Source organism: Rhipicephalus sanguineus, chromosome 3 (assembly GCF_013339695.2).
Source record: "Rhipicephalus sanguineus isolate Rsan-2018 chromosome 3, BIME_Rsan_1.4, whole genome shotgun sequence".
Classification (NCBI taxonomy): Eukaryota; Metazoa; Arthropoda; class Arachnida; order Ixodida; family Ixodidae; genus Rhipicephalus; species Rhipicephalus sanguineus.
In genome coordinates, this window is record NC_051178.1 from 10,313,875 (window position 1) to 10,338,178 (window position 24,304).

Genomic DNA, 24,304 nt, shown 5'->3' on the forward strand with positions numbered 1-24,304 from the left:
CTACTCGTTCACCCCAAGAGGGTGCCTGATTTGAAGGTATCAAAAAGAATCGCAATGCAAGAATATTGTATTGGAAAAAAATAAAGCAAGAATGTCACGACACTTGGCGTGCATTTAGCTATGGAACAAATATTTACCTAGCCTTCTCAATTGAGTAAAAAGTTCTGAAGATATCACTCTGAAACTTTTTTGGAAGCATCAGGGAGGCATGCTGAATATTTGTGCCAATTTTCATCAAATCTGTTAAGTTACAAGAAAGTTGATTTTCCAAAACCACGTCCCTCCTTAAACAGTGTTTAGTGTTTTGGTAGATGGAATCATTAACTCATACCTGTTGACCTAAGGCTTAGTTTAGACAGCTTGGCTTTACGACATAATATAAAGTGGAAGGTTGTCATAGCGCTACCAGTTTGTTCTTTTTTTTTTAATTAACCCTGTAATGCCCACTGTATCATATTTGGTACATTGAATTCAATGCCTCAAAAGAGGTAAAAAAACCCTTCAAAGCTTCATAGAAAAGCCGTTTTTGGATATTTAACATGTTATAATTAAGTTACACTGAGTTACTCATTTATTTTAAACAATAATTAATTTTAATTAACACTAATTAAGTTATGTCCGAAATAAAATTTCACTCTTTTTTTTCTTAAATTGAACTCTACAAGAAGAGTATATATGGTGAGTGTTTTCTCACAATTTTTCTCAAGGCAGAACGCCTTTTGGGCATTACAGGGTTAAGTTGTCTAGATGGTAGTTCAGCTAAAATGACACCCGTGGCAGTGTTCTCAGGTTGCCACTGTTGGGGGTACGGGCAGTTTCATGAGATCTTGCAGTATTTGGCACCATGTTTATCGGTTTATATGGCTGACACCATATGTGGCTTTTATATGAAGACAGCGCAGTGCCTACACAGCTTGACACAGTGCCTAGAATGCTGCTGGCCATGTGCATCCGCGTTCCTAGTTTTGTGTCACATAAAATCTCCTGAAGGCGACCGCATCCCCAAAAGTAGTCATATTTCTAAATTTGTTTTTGTACGTGGAAGTTATCTCTTGAAAAGAGCTTCTCTGGAATGTATGAGCAGGGATTTGTCTGTGAACAGTTGTGTCTGTTGAGGAGGGGTCACTCACTGATGCCTTCAGAGCAACTCGGTCTCATTCTAACACATTGACAAACCCTGCCGTGTTTCATGGAGCTCAGTCTCGTGTGTTGTTGTGCGTCCGAACCAGCACGATCGTTCCCTCTTGACTCGCAGGTGTTCGACAGCAGCATGCGTCGGCGCCTGCACGAGCGACTCCTGTTCATCGTGTGCTCCCAGAACTGGGAGACGATCGGTCCTCACTTCTGGATCAAGCAGTGCATAGAACTGGTCCTGGGCACGGCAGTCATTAACGCCCCCCTGCGCAGTGCTCAGCCAGCCACACTGCTGCCCGCAGCCACAACCGGGCTACAGTCACTCGAAGACATTGCCATCACGTGCCCTGCCACTGCACTCAAGGAGGAACCCACCGACACCGAGGTGGATCTGGTGCTTTTGGTTATTACTGGGTTTAACACAAGGGTGCTCAGTCGTGCTTTCTGCAGAATATAACAAACGCAAATAGTCAAATTTCATCTCAAATCGAATATTGGATACAAAAGTGTGTGTGCATATGGGAGTGTCAGTCGTTTATGGATGAGCCGCTGTTCCAATTAGCAGCTTCAATCCTGGCAGTGAAAAGCGATGTAATGGAGATTTGTTCCAGGAGTACTAGTAAGTAATGGAACAGGTTCTCTTTTTGGTGCCCTGGCACGATGTTTTTTTTTTTCCCGATGACTACATGCTAAAAACTGTTGTGCTTGATCGCTGTGCTTCGCCGTCATACGAGTGCTATCATTCGTTTTATTCAAACTTCATGAAATTGAGATTTGACCTTTTAAGCAAAGTACAGCCATCAAGGCTTCTTTTTTGCTCAGGGAGTGCTGAGAGAATGTTTGAATAATAGGACAGTACAAAAAAAAAAGTCGTTTCAATAACGTGGGAAAAAAATACAGTTTTTCATGAACCTAAGTTCCAGCGCCTGCAGCTTGATGCGGCATCATCAAAGTCCTTTTCACAGCGACCAATCGTTACGCCTGAACTCCACTGGAATGCAGGACCAATGCATTGTGGTAATATGGGATAACCGAAGCTATTGCACTTGTTCTGCCACTGCGACTTTTCATCAAAACCAATTGTCACCAAAACCAGGGCCCAGAATAGTGGGACGGCGATGCTATTATTTTCACTGAACCAAGACACTTGCTTTCCACTCACTTTGATGAGCATGCATCAAAAACCGTTGCTCTCCACAAAACCAAAAGAGCTGCAGTTTTGCGGACAAAAACAATTGACAACCTTAATTATATGACCTCCATTTTCTGTTTTGCAGTATTCTGCGCATGTGTCAAAGAAATTGAGCAAGATCATGAATTTCGGCCGCCGATATGCGCTGGTTCAACACCAGTCTTTTAAGTCAACCTTATGACTGAACATCTGCATAATGATATGTCCTTTTTCTCGCCGATGGAGATTACTCGCAAAATCCTTAACGCAGCGGAACGTACGTATGTGCATCCCTTCCAAAGATCTATCTAGATTCTTATGAGCATAACGATTCTTTTTTTTTTTTCTGACGGCAAAGACTGGTTTCGAGGGGTGTGTTGAAGATGTCCTTGAGGCTTGCAAACAGGCAGTGTCTGGGCTAACCTTGACCCATGAACTCCCAAAGGACATGTAAATCCAGTTCCTGGATTTAAAACTGAAGTTCCAAGCTGACTATTGGAGTTTCGCCACGTGGAACGAATGAGGACGACGAATGCACTCAACACATGCCATGCAAGAACTACTTGATTCCAGCGTGCACTAGCGTATATTGTGGGGTCTAAATATGTTGCCACTCTCGGAACACACGCAGACAGTTCACGCCGTCCGGGCAACCAACAACACGTGTAAATTTATTAACCTGCTTTTTACATACGGCGCGTTCGCCTGCCGAATCAGATACACAACTAGTCACTTGCTAAATAACCTTATACAGTAAAAGCTCGTTAATTTGACTCTCGTTAATTCGGAAAATCAATTAATTCGGACACGTCATCTGGTCCCTGTAAATATACGCATCACTCTATGAGACTGGGCGCTCGTTATTTCGGAGAGATTTGACCGCAAATCGGATAATTCGGCGACTTTCGGGCCGCTGGCGAGGCTCGAAAACGAAAAAAAGAACAATTCGGAACAAAAGCGAAGCTCAAACGCAGCATCGCCATGGACATCAGTTATCGACTTGGCTTAGATTGAGACTGGTCGAACGCCTTTGTTTCGCGTGTGGGTTTTGTTGCTTTGTTCCCGTTGGTGGGCTGCATCGTTGACCGCCGATTTATTGAGGAACGTTTCAGTACGGCTCCTTTAGCTTGATCGTTGCTGGTGCTTTTGTGCTGACTTCTCGTGTGACCGCACTCTCCGCCGATGGCAACGCCGCCGAAGCGGCCCAAGTACGAGGCCAAGGACTTCACCACCAAAGTAGAAATTTTGCGTGCTCTGAATAATGGGCTCTCCCGACACGAAGTGATGAAGAGTGATGAAAGGGGATCCTTGTATCGGCGGCAAAAGAAGCAAGGAACGAGTAACCGTACTTTTAGCCGCCAATGTGACGGGAACAGAGTGCTTGCCGCTTCTCGTTATTGAAAAGGTTCAAAAGCCACGCTGCTTTAAGAACATCAACAATCTTCCCGTGGATTACCGTGCCAACCAAAAAGCGGGGATGACGGGTGAAACTTTTGTGGACACTGCAGACAGCATGCGAGCTGCTGAGCACCTTGCAGGGCTCGGAAAAATTGTGTCCGCGCGAATATCTGCTCGAAAACAGACAAGCATCCGCAATTACTTTGTTAAGTAAAGGTATGTTGAAAAAATTCGTGCATTTATTGTGTTTATTTCGACCATTCGATAATTCGGACATTCGGTTAATTCGGACATTTTTTCCGGTCCCTAGAAATCCGAATTAACGAGCTTTTACTGTACAATGCTTAAAATACCCGGGAAACATAACACACACTCAAGATAACATAAGACATACAATGCACTGCGAATGCGGCTTCGCCGATGCACTACATTTTGTCCGTGTTGCGGTTGCGCTAGTCATCATGATGCACTACTCACCACGAGGGGCCCATGGGAAAAGAGCCGCGGTATCGTTCCCCACGGACCCACCGCGGGAGACATTCATCCACGCACGCCGCCAAACCCAAAAGAGTCCCTGCCGTTTCCTGCACGCCGGCCTCGCTTTTCCTGCTGCCGGCGCCACCGCGCTAACCCTAACCTGCTAAAGTCCCTTCTATTTTTCAAAAGTAACGAAAGGTCTTGATCCAGCCGCCGCGCCCTGCGATAGTCTGGTTGGCGACACGTGACCTTTTCGCCTTCGCGCCCCGCCCAGAGGGTCCAGCGGCGGCAGCGCTGTGCCGGCGATAGGTACGGATCACTGTTTTTTCAAGCGTGGAGTTAGGCGATTTTAGCAAGTAAAGAGTACTTCACGCGCCTCTGTGGCACTGTTGTTGTAAACTAGAAGCGTTTATGTACCTGAAGTTAACACTTTCGTGATCGCGCCTATTCCCATCGATAGTATGTTATCGATGACTTCACGATCAAGTTTTGGCACTCTCTGAGCGGTTCTGGACAGCTAACGCAATACAAGGCATAAAATAACATGTTTTTTATCAGTTTTGTTTGTGAGTTTGTTTTTTCCACCGCGGAAAGATTTTTAAAGCTCGTTCGCAGTCGGGTAGGTGAGCGCTCGTTGTTTCAGACTTCGCATCGACGCCGCTCGCGGGTGCTCCACAGAAACGGCGAATTTCGACGGATTCCGATTAATATGAGCGAGAATCTCTGGATGATGGTAGCACCACAGACACGGAAGACGACTTCGATTCGCCAGGCTTCAGTACGGACGGCGAAAGTGCATCAAACCTCCCCGGAACATCAGCTATCCGCCGGTAAGTTTCGTCTTCTCCTCGGGTCGTTTTATCGCTGCCGCGATATCCGGTGCATTCTAAACATGACAGCTCTTATCTGCAAGGTGTTTTAACTTCATTCGGGCGGGAGCATTTGGCGCCGGCTGCAGAAAGAGCGCAGTTCTCTTCGCGAAGACGGCGCGGAGCGGACTTTGACCCAACGCTCCGGTGTGCTGCGCGGCGGCGTCTTCATGTTGTTTTTTACCGCTGAAGTCGTCAGAGAGACATGCAACCACACAGATAAGTATGCGCGGATGCATACTTTCGAAAAGCCAACATACAGTGAGAGGGACGGATCCATGGAGGGAGGTTACTGAAGAGAAGATGAGCAAGTTCGTCTCACTCCATGTGTACATGGTAATCGTTCAAGTCCCACGCTTGCATTGGTGTTGGGGTCGAGGACACGTATTTCCAGGCCTTCGTCTACTGTCAGTGATGCCACGGAAAAGGTTCAAGGCTTCTTGAGTGTCTCTGATCTGAAGAAGACGACCGTCGCATCCCACGAGAATCTTCACCACGTGTCTTCTCTATTGCAACACATGAACGATTTTTCTACGCTATCTTTTAACCCCGTCGGAACCTTTCAGTGAATGAGAAAATGGTGAAATGTGAAGGTCGGTATGGTATTCGGCAGTATATGAGCGAGAAAGAGGTCAAATGAGAGTACAATTATGGATTTTTGCAGATTTGGAACAGGCTACACTGTTCATTTCAACAAATACACAGGAAAATTGAAAAATACCAGAACTGCAAACTGTGCTAGGAAAGCTGAACAGAAAATTTTTTTTTTTCCCGAAGCATGCGCAGCCAGCCTTTGTTTCACCGTGTCGAGAACCTGCATCGCGCGGTGGCATGATAGGCACTAGTGCCTATATTCTTGTATTTATGTAAATAATCTTTGTACTTAAAGAGCTTATATTTCCACTATTATTCTACGAGGGCTTTGCATTCAAAACGTATATTTCGATTTTTTTTAATGTTTAACCTTTGCAGAGTAGCATTGATGTATTTATGAATCTTTCTTTCTTTTTGATGCATTTTTCTTTGATAATTTTTTTATTTTATTAGAAATAAAACCGTTATTTGAAATTAATGCTGTTGGAGAGATCAATTCTTCCTCTATCATTTGATACCCTACACTTTAGCATCAATTTAAATCTTTGGCAGGGAAAAAATATTTCCTAGACTAGCCAAAAACAACCGATACAGCCAACTGCCGATTTTTCGGACGCCCGATTTTCCGGACATGCTCGAAAATTCGGACGCTTTCGCGGCACTGTCACCAGCCCCATAGACTTCAATGTATTAGAACGTCCAAAATTTTGGACGCTGAAGCTATTCCGCGTCCGATTTTTCGGACTTTCTGCCCAAATTGCAGGTCCGAAAGGCATTATTTGAAGCCCCCACCTCTGCCGCGTCTATCATCTCGTAGGTTCGAACTAGCGCTTTCGCGAGTGGATCTGTTTGAGACAGTAGCAGAGTCCGAAAGTCGGCTTTGCCGCAATGCCGAAGCGGTATGAGGTGAAGCAGACCAGAAATTCAAAGGGGTCGCTATCGCGGTGCCGTGCGGCGATGTTACGGATAAGCAGCGGAAATGCACGGAGGCGTGATGGCGGCAGCTGGCAAACGCGCCAGTATGACTTAATCGCTGACAACCCTTACGATAAGCATCTTCAGTTAACTGCTCGGTAGTGCACGTGCCCTAGCGTAGTTGCATGCGTACTGCACGCATTTAATAGGCGCGAACCCAAATGCGCCGTGCCGCCATTCTCGCTGCCTCTTTGTGCGAGACCGCAAAGTGCGCCGCATAGACGCGTTGCCTTCGCGGACGAAACCAGCTCGCCATTGCCGCGCCCGTGTGCGGTCAAGAACTAAGTGTGCATCAGGAACCCTTTCATGATAAATGCGTGCGTATGATACAGCAACAGTAGAGTGACGGCGTCAGCTTAGTTGGCGATGTACTGCACACAACTAGAAACGATCGGCTTGACATGGCAGCCAATGCTGCGTATCAGCGGCGATTCGGCGACGTGTGTGCGCGTATGTGCACACGCATCGCCGAATCGCCGCCGATACGCAGCATTTGCTGCCGTGTCAAGCCAATCGTTTCTAGTTGTGTGCAGTACATCGCCAACTAAGGTGACGTGCGCAGACGCATCGGGGAAAGGCGGACGAGTCGTCCGCTCTTCCGCCACAGTCTTTGTGTTCGTTTACAAACGCTTCATGCGAGATAGCCGTAATCTATTCCGCGCTTTGCTGTTATCAGCGGCGCTCATCACAAGATGCAAAAGTGGTGGTTGGCACGTACGTAGTTAAGCGGGGTTCGCGGCAGGTACCGAATGTATTTGCGAGAGCCTGGGCGCGCGCCAAAATGCCTGATAATTGTACTGGGAGGCATTAAAGCTATTTCGGACGTGGCTGTGGCGATTTGACCACTTGAGCAGAATGAAAAAGCATGAATTTGTTTTTTCGGACTGCCCGATTTTTCGGACGATTTCGCGGTCCCTAGGGAGTCCGAAAAATCGGCAGTTGACTGTATTTCCGCGGTCACGAAAGTGTTAAGTGGACATAGGAATTCTGCGTTTGAATTTAATGTTTGGAGTGTGACATGGTAGTATGCCGGGTCCCTATGCCTTCGGTTGCCTCACCGCGCGGAGGACGGAAAAAAGCTTTTCTTTTTTTTTTTCGTTCCTCATGGTGACAAAAATATATGCTGAAGGAACGTATGGCCCAACAAAATGAGTCGCAAGAAATTTGTGCCCACAGAAAACACGCGGCTATGCGAAGCGATTTTGTAATGGTTATACGCCTAGTGCACGCCGATGGAAGCGCCATAGGCGGCGAACTCAATCATTGCTCTCGGGAAAGCAAGCAGACGGCCGCCGTGGTTTCCTACGTCGTTGTACGTGTGTTTCCGCGCTGTTCACGTTTCCGTAGTGAAATAAGCAACGTTCGTCGTATGTGTGATGGCTGAAACTTCAAGAGATGTCGAATAACAATTGCTGTGGAGTGGAGTGCTCAAACACCTACAAAAACGTGCCCGGAACACGGTTTTACTCACTTACCGCAAGCCCTCCTGAGCAAGAGCGACGGAAGCAATAGATCGCCGCTGTTCGTTGGCAAAGGCGAGCCGCTTCGTCATTGTGCGGGTTAACACGTCGCTTCTTGTTCTAACGCTTTCGTTCTGTCATATCGGTGCTCGCTGGATGCACTCGATCATGTTGACACTGGTAGACGACCAAAGTTATCAGCCTGAGCATGCGTTGGTTCGGTTCGACCGCCGTGCAGGGCACTTCGCTCAAACGTTCTACATTTCAGAAGTGTTGTAGTTCGGGCGAGTTGGTCATCCATGAACTTAGCTTGTACTAGCGCGGTACATGTACCACGCTATTACAAGCTAAGTTCTATATTTATTATTTACAGAAACACAAATGCAGCAATGGTTGACTTCAGAAAGAACAAGAAGTGATTGAGACGTCACCTTTGTAAACAAAACAAAGCGGATGTTCACCACGAGCTGCACCTCATAGCTGGATCTTGTTACGCTTGTCTGCGCGACGCACCTTTAATATTCACCGGCATGACGATTCACTCCACGCGGACGTTCGTTATCCTCCGCAGTCGGTCATCACATGTCTTCTCGGCAACCCTCTTCAAAACTTGTCACTGTCATCTCTTGATACTTAACTCACAGCACTATATCATCAAACAACACGTCTTCTGCGGTCGAGCGAACGATGCTATCACTAGAACAACATAACTTCATCGCTGACTAACTCCTGACTCTGCCCCCGCGCGTTGCTGCGCTTGCATTGCCTGTATCGGCTCATGCCTGGGTTCGGGAAGGTGCGTATGATTCGTCTGTGCGTAGCACAGCGAAAGCTAGAGAAAGAGCGAGATCCTCTCACCGATTCGTCTGCGGAATCAGACGGCGCCGCTGGCTCGGCTTTGCTTTCTCGAATATGCCGATCTTTCGCGTTCGTTGGCTGTGTCGGTGGCGTCTTCTGCGGAGAGGGTAAGAGGCGCGCGGGCGCGCTCCCGGCGCCTTTTTATACTTGTTTTTTCGATGCGCGCGCTCTGTCGCGCACGAACCGTCGGCGCCAGGCTTTCATGCCGTCGTTCGAAATTGGCGACGTGCGCTTAGTTAAGCGCTCGTTCGTGACAAACATCGTGCACAAGTCCACTTTCGTAGAGGCCCGCACCTTTCCTGCAGCTGCCAGTGCAGGATTAGTTGTCTGGCACCCGCACGAAGGGGAAATAGCAGCCGCGAACTTCATTCATTTCCTCACAGCAAAGCTGTGCAAAGCGCTGTCGTCTGCTTGGCTTCCCGCACGTACTGTCGGCGGCGCCCGCTAGGTGGCTATCAGTGGCGCTTCTATAGGCGGTGCACAAGGCGTATAACTTCAAGCAGCCTGTCGCCTCGCTGGCGTGCTTTTGTTTGTGCATATGCATGAACATTATCTCAGCAATGCTATTTTTGCTTTGCCATTCTTTATGCCGTAGATTTGTGCGTAGTTGTGAACGCAGTGTCACAACCAGTATCTCTAACATTAAATAGCTCGGAACCCAATAGAGCTGCCTTTGTTTTTCTCACCGGGGTGACTTCAACACTACAAGCTCACAGGGAAATGACCATTTGGGATTGGTTTTTTGCCACACCTTGCCGCGTTTTGCCGCACTACTGTGTGCGAGATCGATCAAGGCTTCTTCGTTGAAGCATTCCGCTTGATGTTTCCCCTAGATCTATAGGACCGCAATGCGTTTGACAAGTTCGAGTAAATAATACTGCACACTGGGAGGAAAACACTGAAACCATAATGCCGCACTGACCGTCTTTGCTAATTTGCCAAGGCAGAAGAAACGGAAGCCACCCTGCAAGCGAATGAGGGTGGATCAGTGCTCACAACAAAACTTCCCCAAAGAAAAGCTTTGTTGTGAATTCACGCAATAAAACCCAGTTTTTGAATTTGAAAAAAGCTCTTTTATTCTCTTGCATCTCTACAAAAAGCCACCTAACTCAGCCTTTCTTCTTTGAGTCTTGTTTTAGGGCCTGTAGGTGTACACATACCCCAAATTTATTTGAAATTGCATTGGGTAACATTGCAACATACCTTTATATCTGCGGGACACGGAGGCGGCGGGGGTAGTAAAAGGGGGATAGATTTGAACAAATGCACGTCATTAAAAACAGTTAAACATTAAAATGGACGAGACAATAGTAGGCATGCTATATTTCCTAGATCTTGAAAGGTACTCAAGTTGCTGATATTCGTCAAATGCAGTGCAACAAAATAAGCTTAGTAAAAAATACCCTGTAACCGTGGGAACACTTCCGAACGCTGACAAACACAGTCAAACCAATAACAGCGCGTATTTCGCGCTACGCACTACTAGAGCGCTAGGTGCCCGATGAAGTTTCTGAAAGTAGCAGTACGCTCACCATCTGCCTATTTTATTCGAACTAGAAAACAAGCACTTTTAGTTCACCCAAATACTACCTGTACTGCAAGTTACACTGAATGTCAAAATATGCAAATAAAAAAAATTAATGTCTTGCATGACAGCTCCTGTGGGGAACCCGCTCGGAACCTGCTTAAGAAAAGCTAGCGTTTTATTTCAACGTTTAACGTGCACCGTGTTCGTTAAAGTGATTGCACCTGTAGTTTGATAATTGATGAGCATCTTAGACTACAAATGTTAATAATTTAACGGTTCAAGTGAGACCCGAGTTCGGTTTTAGGCGCCCGCAATATGCACGGGAGCGAGCGGCGCGTCGTCTGCTATCGCTGCTCCTTGGACCCATTGAGAGGGCGCGCGTGTAGTTGTCGCTACAGGGACCTTATAATCTGCGCGAACACAGCGCCACTCTCGCTCGGTGGATTTTAAAAATACGTGAGACGCGTGAGCCATGAGGTGCAAACAACTTTACAGGGGGTGATAGCACCCCCACAATATATATACAGTAGGAGGTGGCACCATCTCTTGATTACAGATGGACACTACTAAAGTCACCTAGTGTCGACCTTCGACACTACATCTACCCCTCCCTGAATATACAGTGAAAGCTCGGTATAACGAACTTCAGGGGACCGCATAAAAATGTTCGTTATTCTGAAAGGTCGCTATAGTAAAAGTCCAAAAGTTTACCATGGCAATAGAATTTCAGTAACACAAATGCCCTACCTTTGCAACGGTACGTCCTTGAACTCGTTTCTCACAACAATGCACACGTGAACGTCAGACAAGGCACGTTTATTTGAAACAGTCCGTGATCGTTTTTTGACGGGTGCAGCACAAACTCTGCGTCACGAACGATTCTAGACCGTCCGCATTTTTATGCGCCGCTTCGGTCGCTGTGCCGCTTTTTTCTATGAATATGCGGAGTTTCCTCAAGTAGTCCAACGCATCCGTGGCCGACACGGACTCGTCGCGATCTTCGGGTGCTACCGTGACATCGTCGTCCGTGTCATCGCTGCAATCCTTTATCTTTGAGAATTGTGGCGATCATCGACCGCGCCACTCCACGTTCTTTAGCCACGACGGCTTGTTTCTTCCCGTCTTCTATTTCACGAAGAATGTCTACTTTCTCACTCAAAGAAAACTGCTTCCGCTTCTTTGCTGTAGGAGGAGTTGTTGAGCTCAGGGCAACACGAACGCCGGGACGCACTTCCAATAGACTGATACAAGTGACAGCACGCGAACAACTGATAAAGCAAGCAAGTAAAATGTGATGCAGGAAAAAAGAAAAGCGGTGGCTATTTGTACTTTTTTTTTTCTCCGCACCGTCTCAGGTTTTCCGAGCCCATGTTCCCCGGCACTCCGCTTACAAAACCTGATGCGTCGTCGCCTCCGCAACGGAGGGAAAAAAAAAAAAAGAGTTCTCCTCCCTCGTCCTTCTCCTCCCGCGCCATCTCATGTTTTTGCGGGAGGGCGTCAGCTCTTCGCGCTCCGTCGTCTGCTAGCTTGCAGCTCCGACTGCCATGACCGATACACTGAAATCTAAGAATCCTCGCATTTTGGGATATAAGTTCGTAGTACTGAGGTGTTGTTAAGATGACACGGGAATTAAATAACGATCGTTATTCTGAAATGCTCGTTATTCTGAAGTTCGTAGTAGTGAAATATTTTTACATTGAAACTATAAGCAGTCAGCACGGGATTTCTTAAAAGGTCGTTAATTTGAAATGTTCGTTAATGTGGTGTTCGTTGTAACGAGGTTTGACTGTGTACATATTTACACACAATTAATTATAAAAACAGTCAAGGTTCACATCAAGGTAACTTACAGTAAAATCTCATTGCTACGAACTGTTCAGCCCAGGTGCCGAAGAACGAGGCGGACTGGTGGCAAGCGGAAACCAAAAAACTTTATTCCCTCTCCCCAACTCCCATTATACATGCTCGGTGGACTGTAGTGCCTCCTTGTGGCCGCACGCTTCAAAGCACACTGGCAGCGACCTCTACATCCCTCCTTTTCACATTTTATGGGGCAGCTCCTCACAAGTCCGAACGTCGTCCAAGCAAGTCCAAACGAGTTTGGTAAAAAGGGCTGACCTACAATTGGGGAACTACGGTAATTTTGTTGCATAGTTTTTCCGAAACAATGTCCGTATGCACGTAGCCTTTGTGACTGGCTTAGGAATAGAAAGGACATCATGTGACAAGGTATTGCTGCAACCTCATCATGGTTGTAGGGAGCAGTTTGAGAAATCTGGAACATTGAACTCGGTGGACTGCAAGGACGGCAAACTGCTGTGGTTCAGAGGCCGAGGTTCTGAGCTTGACGCATGACCATAGCTTTCATCTTATTTTGATGACTATAATAGGAGGCTGTTTTGCAAATAAGATGGAGTTGCATTTTTGAGGATGGTGCCTGGACGGACGCAGGAGGAGATCGACATTGAGCTCCCATCGTCTTCTGAGGAGCGTTCCCTGCTGGACGGGGGTGTTGCTGGCCGTGCACGCCAGAACCTGCAGCAGCTGGTGCAGCGACAGGGCCGCTTCCTGGAGGGCCTGCGGGAGCTACGCTTGGGGGCCTTCCTGAATGCCACTGTGCAGCTGTGCCATCTGGACACGCCACTTGCCCAGCACCTGTGGCAGCAGCTTATGCCCCGCCTCTGGAAGGTGCTCAGTGACCGGCAGCAGAGCGTGAGTCCCTCACTCTCTCTAGCGCTGTTTGACCTGCTGGAAGTGTTGAAGACACTCACTGAGCTTGGTGGGGACCGAGAGCTAAATACACTGCTCAGAGGGCTGCATGCAGCCGAGCAAAAAGAGGACAGAATAACAGTAGGCATGTTGGATGCCATCAGCCAAGGAAGTTCGAAATGGATTTTCTTAAAAAATTAAAGCAGGCATTGGAACCTGATCAATGCTGTACTTGCAAGCTATCTTGACCGCATTGAAGTCTTTCTGGGGCAGATAAAAATATTAGTGATTTCGACAAGAAATTACGGGTGCTTGACACATTCAACTGCTCCCCAAGTGCCGCGATGTTGGATGATGCTACTGTTGGAACCATTATTGCATTGTAGTCAGGCATGCATAAGATGACCGGTCAATTTCACACAAACTGGTGAAGGCTATTTTCAGGACTCGAAATACAAAATTTCGCTCCCATTGAAATGCACAGAGTGCTGGCCAGGGCCTTAGATTGGGATTGAATTAAGTGAATTAACAGTGGTCTGCTCCACTGTAGAACCTGCTGGTACGTTTTTAGGGGACCGTATAAAAAAGACACATAGGAGCCTGGAAACACAAAAGCCGAGAAACCGGAAGAACTGAATAATGAGAGTCGTAGTGAAATGCGTATAATTTTATTTCAGTGCAATTGAATGAAAAAAAAAAATTGTGCAGCAGTGTCACATACGCTTTTTCACGGCCAGTCAGCACATGGCAAGCAACTGCAGTGTTATAGACGATTGTTCGGCTGGCTGGTACAAATTGCTGACCTGAGACTGGAGAGGGGGGATTGATCGTTTCTTTTTTGTTAGACACAACCTATTGAAACCAACCGACAACGAAGCTAGAGCACATTACAGGTCCGTTCAATTCGCCTGTGCCACCTGAACCATTTCACGAGGTGCTGCACCTTCTCATTCGTTTCAAAAGGTGCAGCGCTGATTCATTATTTTCCTGCACCCCCTATGCTGACTGTGCCGTCTTGGTGCAGTCGTGTGCGTGCGCACTAGCAGCTCAGCAGACGACACAACATTCAGGCATAGGCATCGTACCCATGTCTACTAACGTGGTGTTTGCCAAGGCGCCTCATGAACTGTCCACATGCCACCTGTCAATGTTAGGTGGATGACATAAATGAAGTGAACAAAAATAAGGCATGCACAACGTTGGCACCTTGTCATTCGCTTCTGGTGCCACATAATTTTTGAACTTCTCGTGCACTGCCGTGAACCGGTTCCAAATGGTGCAGGTGAATTGAACGTACCTTACTTGATTGTTTTAACTGTAGTAAATTGAGTATGACATAGACGCGAGACTAAGTTTTTTTGCTAATTAGACACCCACATTGCCACGTGGCTCTTTCCTTGATGACTTGAGCGTACATTTGTAGCACAGCACGCAGTCTGGAATTTCAGTTCTTCTAAATAAATCTGATGACTTTATGGATGATGAGAATGTTGGCTCCGGCACATTGGTTAAGCGACCACACGCGGCAGTGCTTTTGTAAGATTATTGCGGGGTGTGCTGGTGTCTGTGAGCAATAACATTTTTGGCCCGCTGTCTCAGCACGGTTGGCACACTGCCAGATTGTTGTGGCTCTAAGATGATAAAGTGCCTCATAAAAGTGAAAGTACAGCTGAGACCATTTTATTTATAACGTAACCGCTTACAGTGCAGGACTGGCTATAATGTGGTTCTTTCTGACTCTCGTTTACCCTCCCATAGAACTCCATGCATACACATACCGCTTATTGTGCAGTCCCCCCCGAGATGAAAGACCGGTTATGATGCGGCTGCCGGAAAATTGCCAGAGAAGCTAGGGTGCTAGCGCGCTTCTCAGCGGAGGGGCACCAGCCGGGGAGAGAGCAACCACAGCGTTACGGAGGAGGAGGGGACACGGAAATAATAATGGGGAATGGGGGGAGGACAAAAAAAAAGACAATGAGTGGGGGACATGAGCGTTACCCGGCCCAGGCAAGGTATAAGCCTTGGCCTGGCCCCCTTTGCTTCAGCCGCTTGTTGCGTACGTGCTCCGCCCCAAACGGGCACCCGTGCCCACATCAAGTGCATGTTACCACTGTACGGCTTTTTGGTTTTCTGTTAGGAAAATAGTCGCTTTGTCATAGAGTGCAGATATCGTTCGTGCTACCTTGATTCCCCTGGAAGTGACAATGCTTTCAGACGCGATCGAGCTTTTGCCTCTGTTACGAACAGGCAGACGTAGAAGCTTGGAAGACTTTTTCAGGATAGTTGCCACGGGTGTTCTCCCGACTGGAACCGAAACTTCATTTCAAGCGTGCTGCCCTTTGTTTAGCTCATGAATGTGATCTCTTCTGCGCCCAATTTTCATGTTGTCTTTGGCATGCTTCCCACGATGGCATGCCAAGTTGCAACCCACACGCTAGGCCTAACGAGTGCTAGCCACCTCGTTGGTAGTGGCCAGGACAATCAAAACTGCAGTTTGGTGCAGAGTCAACGAAATGTTCTGCAGTTATTGCATTTAGAGGGGGTGACTTGCATCTTCATTGGAAATGAGGGCATTCATGTGCAACACTCAAGTGGTGGTTCGTGGTCACCACTGTTTTCAACATTGCGCACGTGCCTGGAAAATCGAAAGCGTGTGGAATTTTAATTGCCATTTGACATGTACTTTTTGTGCATTGTGGTACTGCTGCGAAGTTCACATAAACGAGGAGGTCTGAAAAGTCAGTCGCCGGCTTTCCGCTATGGAGCTTTTTTCTGCGTTTGTTATGTTGGCACCGCAAATCCACGGACTTTCGAACATTTGCAAATTTACACCCAAGTCGCATGCCTCGATTGTCGGAATCGCACGGCTGCCTGTTGGCCATGTTTTGCACACGTGTAGCCTTTCTAAAATGTTGTTTTGGTCATAGTGTGGTACCACTTTTAGTGTGGGTATTAGCGGCTTTGGCGACTTACATTATAAGCAGTCTATGCTGTATCACCAAAAGTGGTCATCTGAAAATACGGCCCCTACTCCTAAACTTGGTCACTTCGTGCATCGGCACACTCGGCCACGATCTCGTTGACATATAGAACCACGGAGGTGAGAGCAACTCGTTCACAGAAACGTAATCATTGTATGCGATTCCGTTAGTATTAGCAGTTGGAGGCACATGCAGCACGCTTGCACAACCAACGGGACGATTCACAAGCGTGGGAAGACCATGGGAAGCACGGACACAGCAAGCCCACATCAACGTGACGGAGCAATCTCGGAGGTGTTAATTTGGCAACAGCATGGGCAAACCAAGTGATGTCTTAGACACCATGTTATCATCATCATCATCAGCCTGTCTACGCCCACTGCAGGGCAAAGGCCTCTCCCATGTTCCGCCAATCAACCCGGTCCTGTGCTTTCTGCTGCCACGTTATACCTACAGACTTCTTAATCTCATCTACCCACCTAATTTTCTGTCTCCCCCTCACGCATTTGCCATCTCTTGGAATCCAGTCAGTTACCCTTAATGACCACCGGTTATCCTGCCGACGTGCTACGTGCCCGGCCCATCTCCATTTCATCTTCTTGATTTCAACTATGATAACCTTAACCCCCGTTTGTTCCCTGACCCACTCTGCTCTCTTCCTGTCTCTTAAGGTAACACCTATCATTTTCCTTTCCATCGCTCGCTGCGTCGTCCTCAATTTAAGTTGAACCCTCTTTGTAAGTCTCCAGGTTTGTGCTCCGTAGGTAAGTACCGGTAAGATGTAGCTGTTATATACCTTCCTCTTGAGGGATAGTGGTAGGCTACCATTCATGATTTGATAATGCTTGCCGAATGATTCCCATCCCATCCTTATTCTTCTAGTTAATTCACGCTCGTGGTTCGGCTCTGTGGTTACTACCTGTCCTAAGTAGACGTACTCCTTTACAACTTCCAGTGTCTCGCCACCTATCGCAAAGCGTTGTTCTCTGCCAAGATTGTTCCACATTACTTTAGTTTTATGCATATTAATTTTCAGACCTACTCTTCTACTTTCCGTATCCACTTCAGTAATCATGAGCTGTAATTCGTCTCCCGCGTTACTCATCAATGCAATGTCATCAGCGAATCGCAGGTTACTGAGATACTCTCCATTAACTCTTATCCCTAATTCTTCCCAATCTAGGGCCCTGAAAACCTTCTGTAAACACGCGGTGAATAGCATTGGAGAGATCGTGTCTCCCTGCCGTACGCCCTTCTTTATTGGGATTCTGTCGCTTTCTTTATGAAGGACTATAGTGGCTGTGGATGCGCTGTAGATTTAGAAGACACCATGTGTGCAAGTGTAGATCTTGGGGCCTATGCTTTTGCTGAGTAAAATTGAAAACACGGCATGGCTGACGTCACACCACATTATGCAGCTAATCTCATAGTCAAGCCATGCTAGGGTGTGTGAAATATTACCAAGCCAGCCCTAAATGGCTACTCATGCCAGCTCGGATTGCCTGTTTGCGGTGTATCATATGTGAAAGGTCCTGCAGTTGTGGCATAACAGCTGGGTTTCCATTGCATTGGATCCTATATAAGCTCTGCTGAGACTGGCTGAAAACAATGTACAGCCTGGAAAACGTAACAGCGAGGTTCTTCCACATTCGTATGCTTGGCAACAGTGAGCTCACAGCACAAACAGCTTGGGGGATTAGGAGTAGGGGCTCAGTGATGTTCCGTGTAAAACAGTTCCTTGTCAGTAGATATTGTGGTGGACCCTTCACAGACATAACAATAACTTTCATCAGTGATGTGATTGCTCTGCCAGTTGTACCTAACTGTGCCAAGAACTGATACCTGCTACATCCTGCTACATTTCAGCAAAAATATTGTAATTTTTGCCAAGCATGCGCCATTTTCGCTGTCTTTCATTGAAAAAGAGGACGGCAGATGTTCGAAATTCATATTTACATTACCACTGTAATGTTGAGTTGACATAGTCATGGGAACAGACAGGCAAGTGCCATATGTAGTTGAAAAGACCATTAAGGGCCCATATCTATATGCCCAACAGAAAATATTGGATTGAGGTAATGATGATGCGCATGTAAATCACATTTGTTGCCTTTTATGTATAGCTTACCGTAACGTCTAGGCTTAACCAGCTTTTGCGCTCCAACGTTTCATCCATCGTGCCCAGCTACAAAGACGTGCACACACAGTGTCTTGTAAATGGTGTCAATGCATGTGCCCTGCCATAAACTGCATTGCAACACCACCATTTCGCAAAGAGCGCTCGTGGAACATGTGCTTTGTACGTATCACTTGTGTGTAAGCTCTCAGCTTGCACAAGGTCTTGGTGTACTGACCCAGGGCTTCGCGGCAATGCGGATTTTCCCTGGAAAGGTGTATTCATGGTATAGCACCCCTCTACTGCAGCGAAACCACCTTTACAGGAGGTTACAAGAGGACTAAGGTGCGTATTTGGGCCGGTTGGTACATGTTCAACGATATGAGAAACAGCGCGACACACAGGACAGTGAAAGAGATGGACCAAGCGCTGACTTACAACCAAGGTTTTTTTTTTCTTTCGTACATGGGGGTATATATAGCACACGCAACATGAAAGGGAGGAGAGGAGAACAGTGACGTGGAACTTTTTTCACGAATTCTGTGAACGCTTCTGAAAAAATAATAAAAAATAATAAAACCATCATCCACTAGACAGATGGGCAATTTCCCTGGTGAGGAGCGCTAACGAATTATTTTTTATTATTTTTTCTGAAGCGTTCATAGAATTCGTGAAAAAAGTTCCACGTCACTGTTCTCCTCTCCTTCCTTTCATGTTGTGTGTGCTATATATACCCCCATGTACGAAATAAAACCTTGGTTGTAAGTCAGCGCTTGGTCCGTCTCTTTCACTGTCCTGTGTGTCGCGCTGTTTCTCGTATCGTTGTACAAGAGGACAGTGCGGAGTTTCCTTGGAAAGGTGTATTCACGGTATAGCACCCCTCCACGGCAGTGAAACCACCTTTACAGGGGGGTTATAATGAATGAATGAATGAATGAATGTTCTTTATTGCACACATATCTTTTACAAAACAAGCACAAACTGTATGGTCCCATAGCCGAAGGCTAGTGCGGGTCCCATTGAAGTATACATAACTGAAACTGTAATACTTATAAATAAAATAAATAGAAGTAAACAACTCAAATGTGATATTTTCATACAAGAAGTAATGTTTTTCTGCTAACAATAGTCGCTTGAATTAGATTGATGATAAGCGGACTAATATACACATATTCGTTCATTTCGAATACTTCGAAATTTTCAATAATTTAAATTCGAATCAAAGCGAATTCGAATACTGTATTATTTGTTCAAATATTCGAAGTGCTCGAATATTCGCACAAGCCTACTTTTGCTGTACTCGGTTTTCACCCGCAAAGACTGTCAGCAACGCTCAGCGCAAACTGCGCCTCATTGTTTGAGAAGCTTCGCGATTATTTTAGATCATTTTGTTAAGATTGCGCACAAGACGCGAACACTCGAGCTTATTCTAGAGATTGCGCAACAGCCAGCGATAACGCTGGAATATTCTACGGCACACGCATAAATGCCGACGCACTTCACCGCTTGTCAGTTGATCGACGGACGACGCCCTGCTCGCCGCTGTCAGTGTACAGCATGTATTGCTGTAGTTCGAGTTGTCATTTCCCGGCCACAAGTTCGGCCAAATAAACAGTTTCATCCTGCAAACGCCGACTGCTGTCTTCGTCGACGTCACGACCGCATGACAATATGAACAATGGTTTTGATCAAACATTGGAGTTCACATACGTAAGGTCAAGCAGCACATCAAGCAGTCTACATCATACCTAGAATCAGTTCAGCCAGAAATTGTGGATATTAAGGTTTCCAGCCAATAGGAGGGAATGGTGTCGATTGGGGCCGGGCCGGGCTCACCTCTACTGAAAAAGGCCAACTGGCCAATATTTTCAGATTATCAAGTCGCAAAAATTGTCTTCAACTGTTGTGGAGTCGGAGAAAACTACTTTACGTAATTGCAAGTTTTTGTAGAGTGCACACATTGGTTGTGCCTGATGATTGAAAGCGTTAATTAGAGCGAACAGTACGTGTATGTATACACACCACAAACGCCGCTTGTGACGCCACAAATGGCCATGACTTCTCTCTTGTGTTCATGTTTGCACGTCTAGTCTTTTAACATAAATACATACCAACTAGCTCAGCCCTCCGTTACTCTTAACGTTTATGTATACTTGGACATGTAATTTTGTTCGTCTTCTAAAAATTTCTACTACAGTTAAACCTGCCTATAACAAACCTCCATACAACGAATTCCTCAATATTACGAAAATTTTCTGTTCCCCGCCATTACTCCATATAACCACATGTATTTGCGACCTCTATGTAACAAAGTGGCAGCAGGAGACACCCTTGATATAACGAATTTTTGCTGCCGACAACCTAGAAATTTTGCTCCAAATTTTGTCATTTTCGCACGAGCAGGAGCTGCATGTATTTTTTGCGGTTGCCCCGGCCATGCGCTTCGAGCAGAATTTGCGTTCTGAAACTGGATGTAACGAGAATTTTCTAACGAATTTTTTGAGTAATTTGTCAATTTCATTGTATCCAGTTTTAACTGTAGTACTATTTGTGCTAATTAGCTTCTAGAAGAGTTCATGCAGGGCGCTTACATTTTTATATCCCATAAAGATCAGAATTTTTCAGCAATTCCAGCCACTCCAACGGCCTGTGGGATTTTGCTGGGAAAGCACGCTGTCGCGGTGTCTCGGTTCTGCGTCTCCAATGCAGCAAAAGTTGGTGTTAAAGGACTTGTCAAAAATATATATGGAGCCCTCTATTATCACGAATTTCGTAGAGCGCAGAATAGATTTCAGAGCCAAATAATCAGTTCATTATTAAAGGGACACTAAAGGCAAATATTAAGTCGACGTTGATTGTTGAAATAGCTGTCCAGAAACCTCGTAGCGCTGCTTTTGTGCCAAGGAAGTGCTTATTTTGAAATAAAATCACGTTTTTAGTGGTCCGCATCGCGTTAGCGCGCTTCAAATCTCCCGCCTGAAAATACGACTCTCATACGTCACTGCTGCCATGCCCAACGTTGCCCGCTTTTACTGCGCGGCCGCCGACACTAGTAGCAGCCGAGCGGAAGTAGCGGGACCCACAGTAGCAACAACGACGCTGCTGCAAAGACTTGCTCGGATGGGCACATTCAAAGCCGTCACCAAGTTGCGGTTGGTCTGGTAATCCTCAGTACGAAAGTGCAGCGAGCACACACGCAGAGGTTTTGACTGTTTAGCACACTTGCGCAATGGCATGTCACTAAGCCACTTCGACCGTAAAGGTTCATTCCGCGGCACCCAGTGAAAAGACACACCGGTTTCCTTGCTGCAGCACTGGCGTTGTGCACCATTCGGGCATCCGGCAATATCACACGCATGCGGCATTTTGTCGAACTTTCTGTCAGAGCGACCTTCACGAGCGCGCAAAACACGCACGGCAGTACGCGATCCCGAAACTACCACTGAGACGGGCGAGGCACAGTTCGGCGAAAACGGAACCTTTGAACCACGCGCGCCGTTCCCCATGGCAACGCCACAGAGGTTTTGTTTTCCATGAATCAAGCGGAAACGACCAAACAGCATTTTATTACGTCTTTTGATGCTCGGAATGTTCTTTTTTTACTGCTGCTAGTTTGATTACTAGTGATTTATTGCAGGCCGACTTCCCTACGTCATCGGGATCACTTCGAAAATGTCCCACTCGTGGCGCTCGTCATGTGATACATTTAGCTTAATTTCTCGGTAAGTAGGGCACTGCTGGTGATAACATTGCCGTTTTAGAAGTTGTCATACATTGGGCTTTCACTCTGACATAAATTGTTATTTGCCTTTAGTGTCCCTTTAAACCCTGTATATTATTAAACATCCACCAACTAGCCTAACAATTCTGTCCATAAAGCACAGCAGGAAGTACTTTACCACCCAACTCGAACACTGAGGTTGTACGAAAGCCACAAACCATTGGAACAGTTTTATTCAATGATAACAAGAAAGTGTGGAATATTTAATAAGCCACACTGCTTTCCGCAAACATTGCGATCATACATAGCAACGATCGATGTAGTTTTGAAGGCAAGTGTGTGGCCAGCGCACACAGATTGAAAACCGAACTACCGTTTGCCGTAACCGTCGCGCACAAAACCGCGGTTGCTATCAACGCAATCATCGATAGCGACAATGCACTTCGAAAGTATGTGGCTAACGCAGTGGTCGATTAAAGAGAATAAAGTCGTTAAAAGGTGCGAAGCGTTTCGGCATTGCGGTCGTTCTTCGCATATGGCTATGGTGGAGCGAACTTTGGCACTTAAGTTTTCGGTTGACCTCACGTAACGCTCTGACGTGCTCGTTTGCAGCAGCCAGCTGCGCCGTCCCTTATTGGTCCATTTGCGTGGGTCCCAGAAAGGCATATACGCGAGTCATCTCAAAGTAAATAAATGTTTTTACGTATATCGGATTGTTATGTGCGTATCGAATGGTAACGGATTTTGCTAGTTTTTTTATGATACGAAATTTCGGGTGATACGAATGTTTTCCCTCCCCCTTGAGATCCATGTCACCGAGGTTCTACTGTACCCATATTTTTATTTTGTGATTCTGCTATTCACGGATTTACGACTGTTTTGTGTGGTCCTCTCAAAGTCGTATAGTCAGCGTTCCACTCTACATGATTGAACACATTTCCTCACCCACACTAAGTAGTGTCACTGCATCCAGCTGTCATGAGGGTTCACATGTTTGGTCATACCTCCGCCGATGTGCAGGTGTTGGCTGGGGAGCTAGTGCCGTTCCTGTGCAGTGGAAGCCACGTGGTGCAGAAGGACTGCCACCCCAATGCTATTGGTGTCTTTGTCGAGGCCTTGGCACAGTGCAACCCACCAGTGGCCATCAAACCAGCACTCATCAAGGTGGGTGGTCAAACACGAAAGCACTGTTTCTAACTGGTTAGAAAAGATTGCGTCATTGGCTGTTGCAGAGCACATCATTTATTTGCACAAAAAATGGCCAGATTGTTCAGTGTGTTCAGTTACTGAATACAAAGCAGAAATGTCTATTTGCTGGGGCAGACAGTTTGGAAACAGGCACTCTGTGCTAATACAGTAGAACCACGCTGTTACGTTCCTTGGTGCTGCGTTACATGCTTCGGCCGTCTGCTATAGCCGTAGCGGTGTGACACTACGCCATCCGCGCTACGTTGTTGCTGAGAGGGGCTCAATGTGATCACTTGCTAGCAGAGGCGTGTGCAGGGTTCCCCTTCAGGGAGAGCGAAGGTTCATCGCGGCGCCCCCCCTCCCTATTAAGTCAATGTATGGGGCAGACTCTGTGCCCCCCTCTTCTTAGGTGACTAGGGGGGCGGCCGCCGCCCTGCTCCCTCTCTGCGCATGCCTATGCTTGCTTGGTCACAAATATAGGGCACAGCAGCTGCTCGCAAAGCTCTTTGTGCTGATCAGGCGTGAGTAGATGCACCAGTCAACATTGCATGGTTCTTTCAAGCATAAACTAGAGCTGTGCGAATAGCAAAATTTTGGGTGCGAAGCGAATTCCAATATTAAAGTGTGAGTGTATTAAACCTAACAACGCCTGCTTCTTATCATGAGTTAAGTAGCGCACTGACGGATGACGATGAATCCGTACCAACTAGCTCAAGTTTCAATTCTCATGCCTGCTTCTTACACTGCATGAAAGACAGCTTGGATGTGAACAGGGCATCACAAGACCTCGTTGTCAGGTCCAGGACAGGAGGCATCACAGATCGTTTCTTCGTCAGAGGCATCCAGGATTTCCACTAGCTGTACTATACCTTGCACTTCACTACCCTTAGACCCCTCGTAGCTGCGATCATGAACGGATTCAATAACAAGTCCTGTCCAGCTGCTGGTGCTCACTTGTCAGGGTGATGATGACTTCATTCAAGAACTGTCAAGAACCCCTTCCACCCATGCACGAGAGTTCATGAAACGTGCGTGTGTTGTCCATCATAACAAACAAGTCCATGCATAACAACTGTAACCACTGCAACTGTGACTGTAACGTACATGTAGTGCACCTGCGCGTGC

At 46.6% G+C, this 24,304-nt stretch overlaps 1 protein-coding gene across 1 annotated transcript in view; it reads left to right on the top strand.

Moving 5' to 3' along the window:
* The window catches only part of LOC119384790 (transformation/transcription domain-associated protein-like), a 946,434-nt gene that overhangs the window by 596,993 nt on the left and 325,137 nt on the right, over positions 1 to 24,304 (top strand). Inside the window, 3 exon segments of the mRNA XM_049413130.1 lie at positions 1,256 to 1,519; positions 12,916 to 13,176; positions 23,012 to 23,155. Of these exon segments, the coding sequence (XP_049269087.1) occupies positions 1,256 to 1,519; positions 12,916 to 13,176; positions 23,012 to 23,155 (669 nt within the window).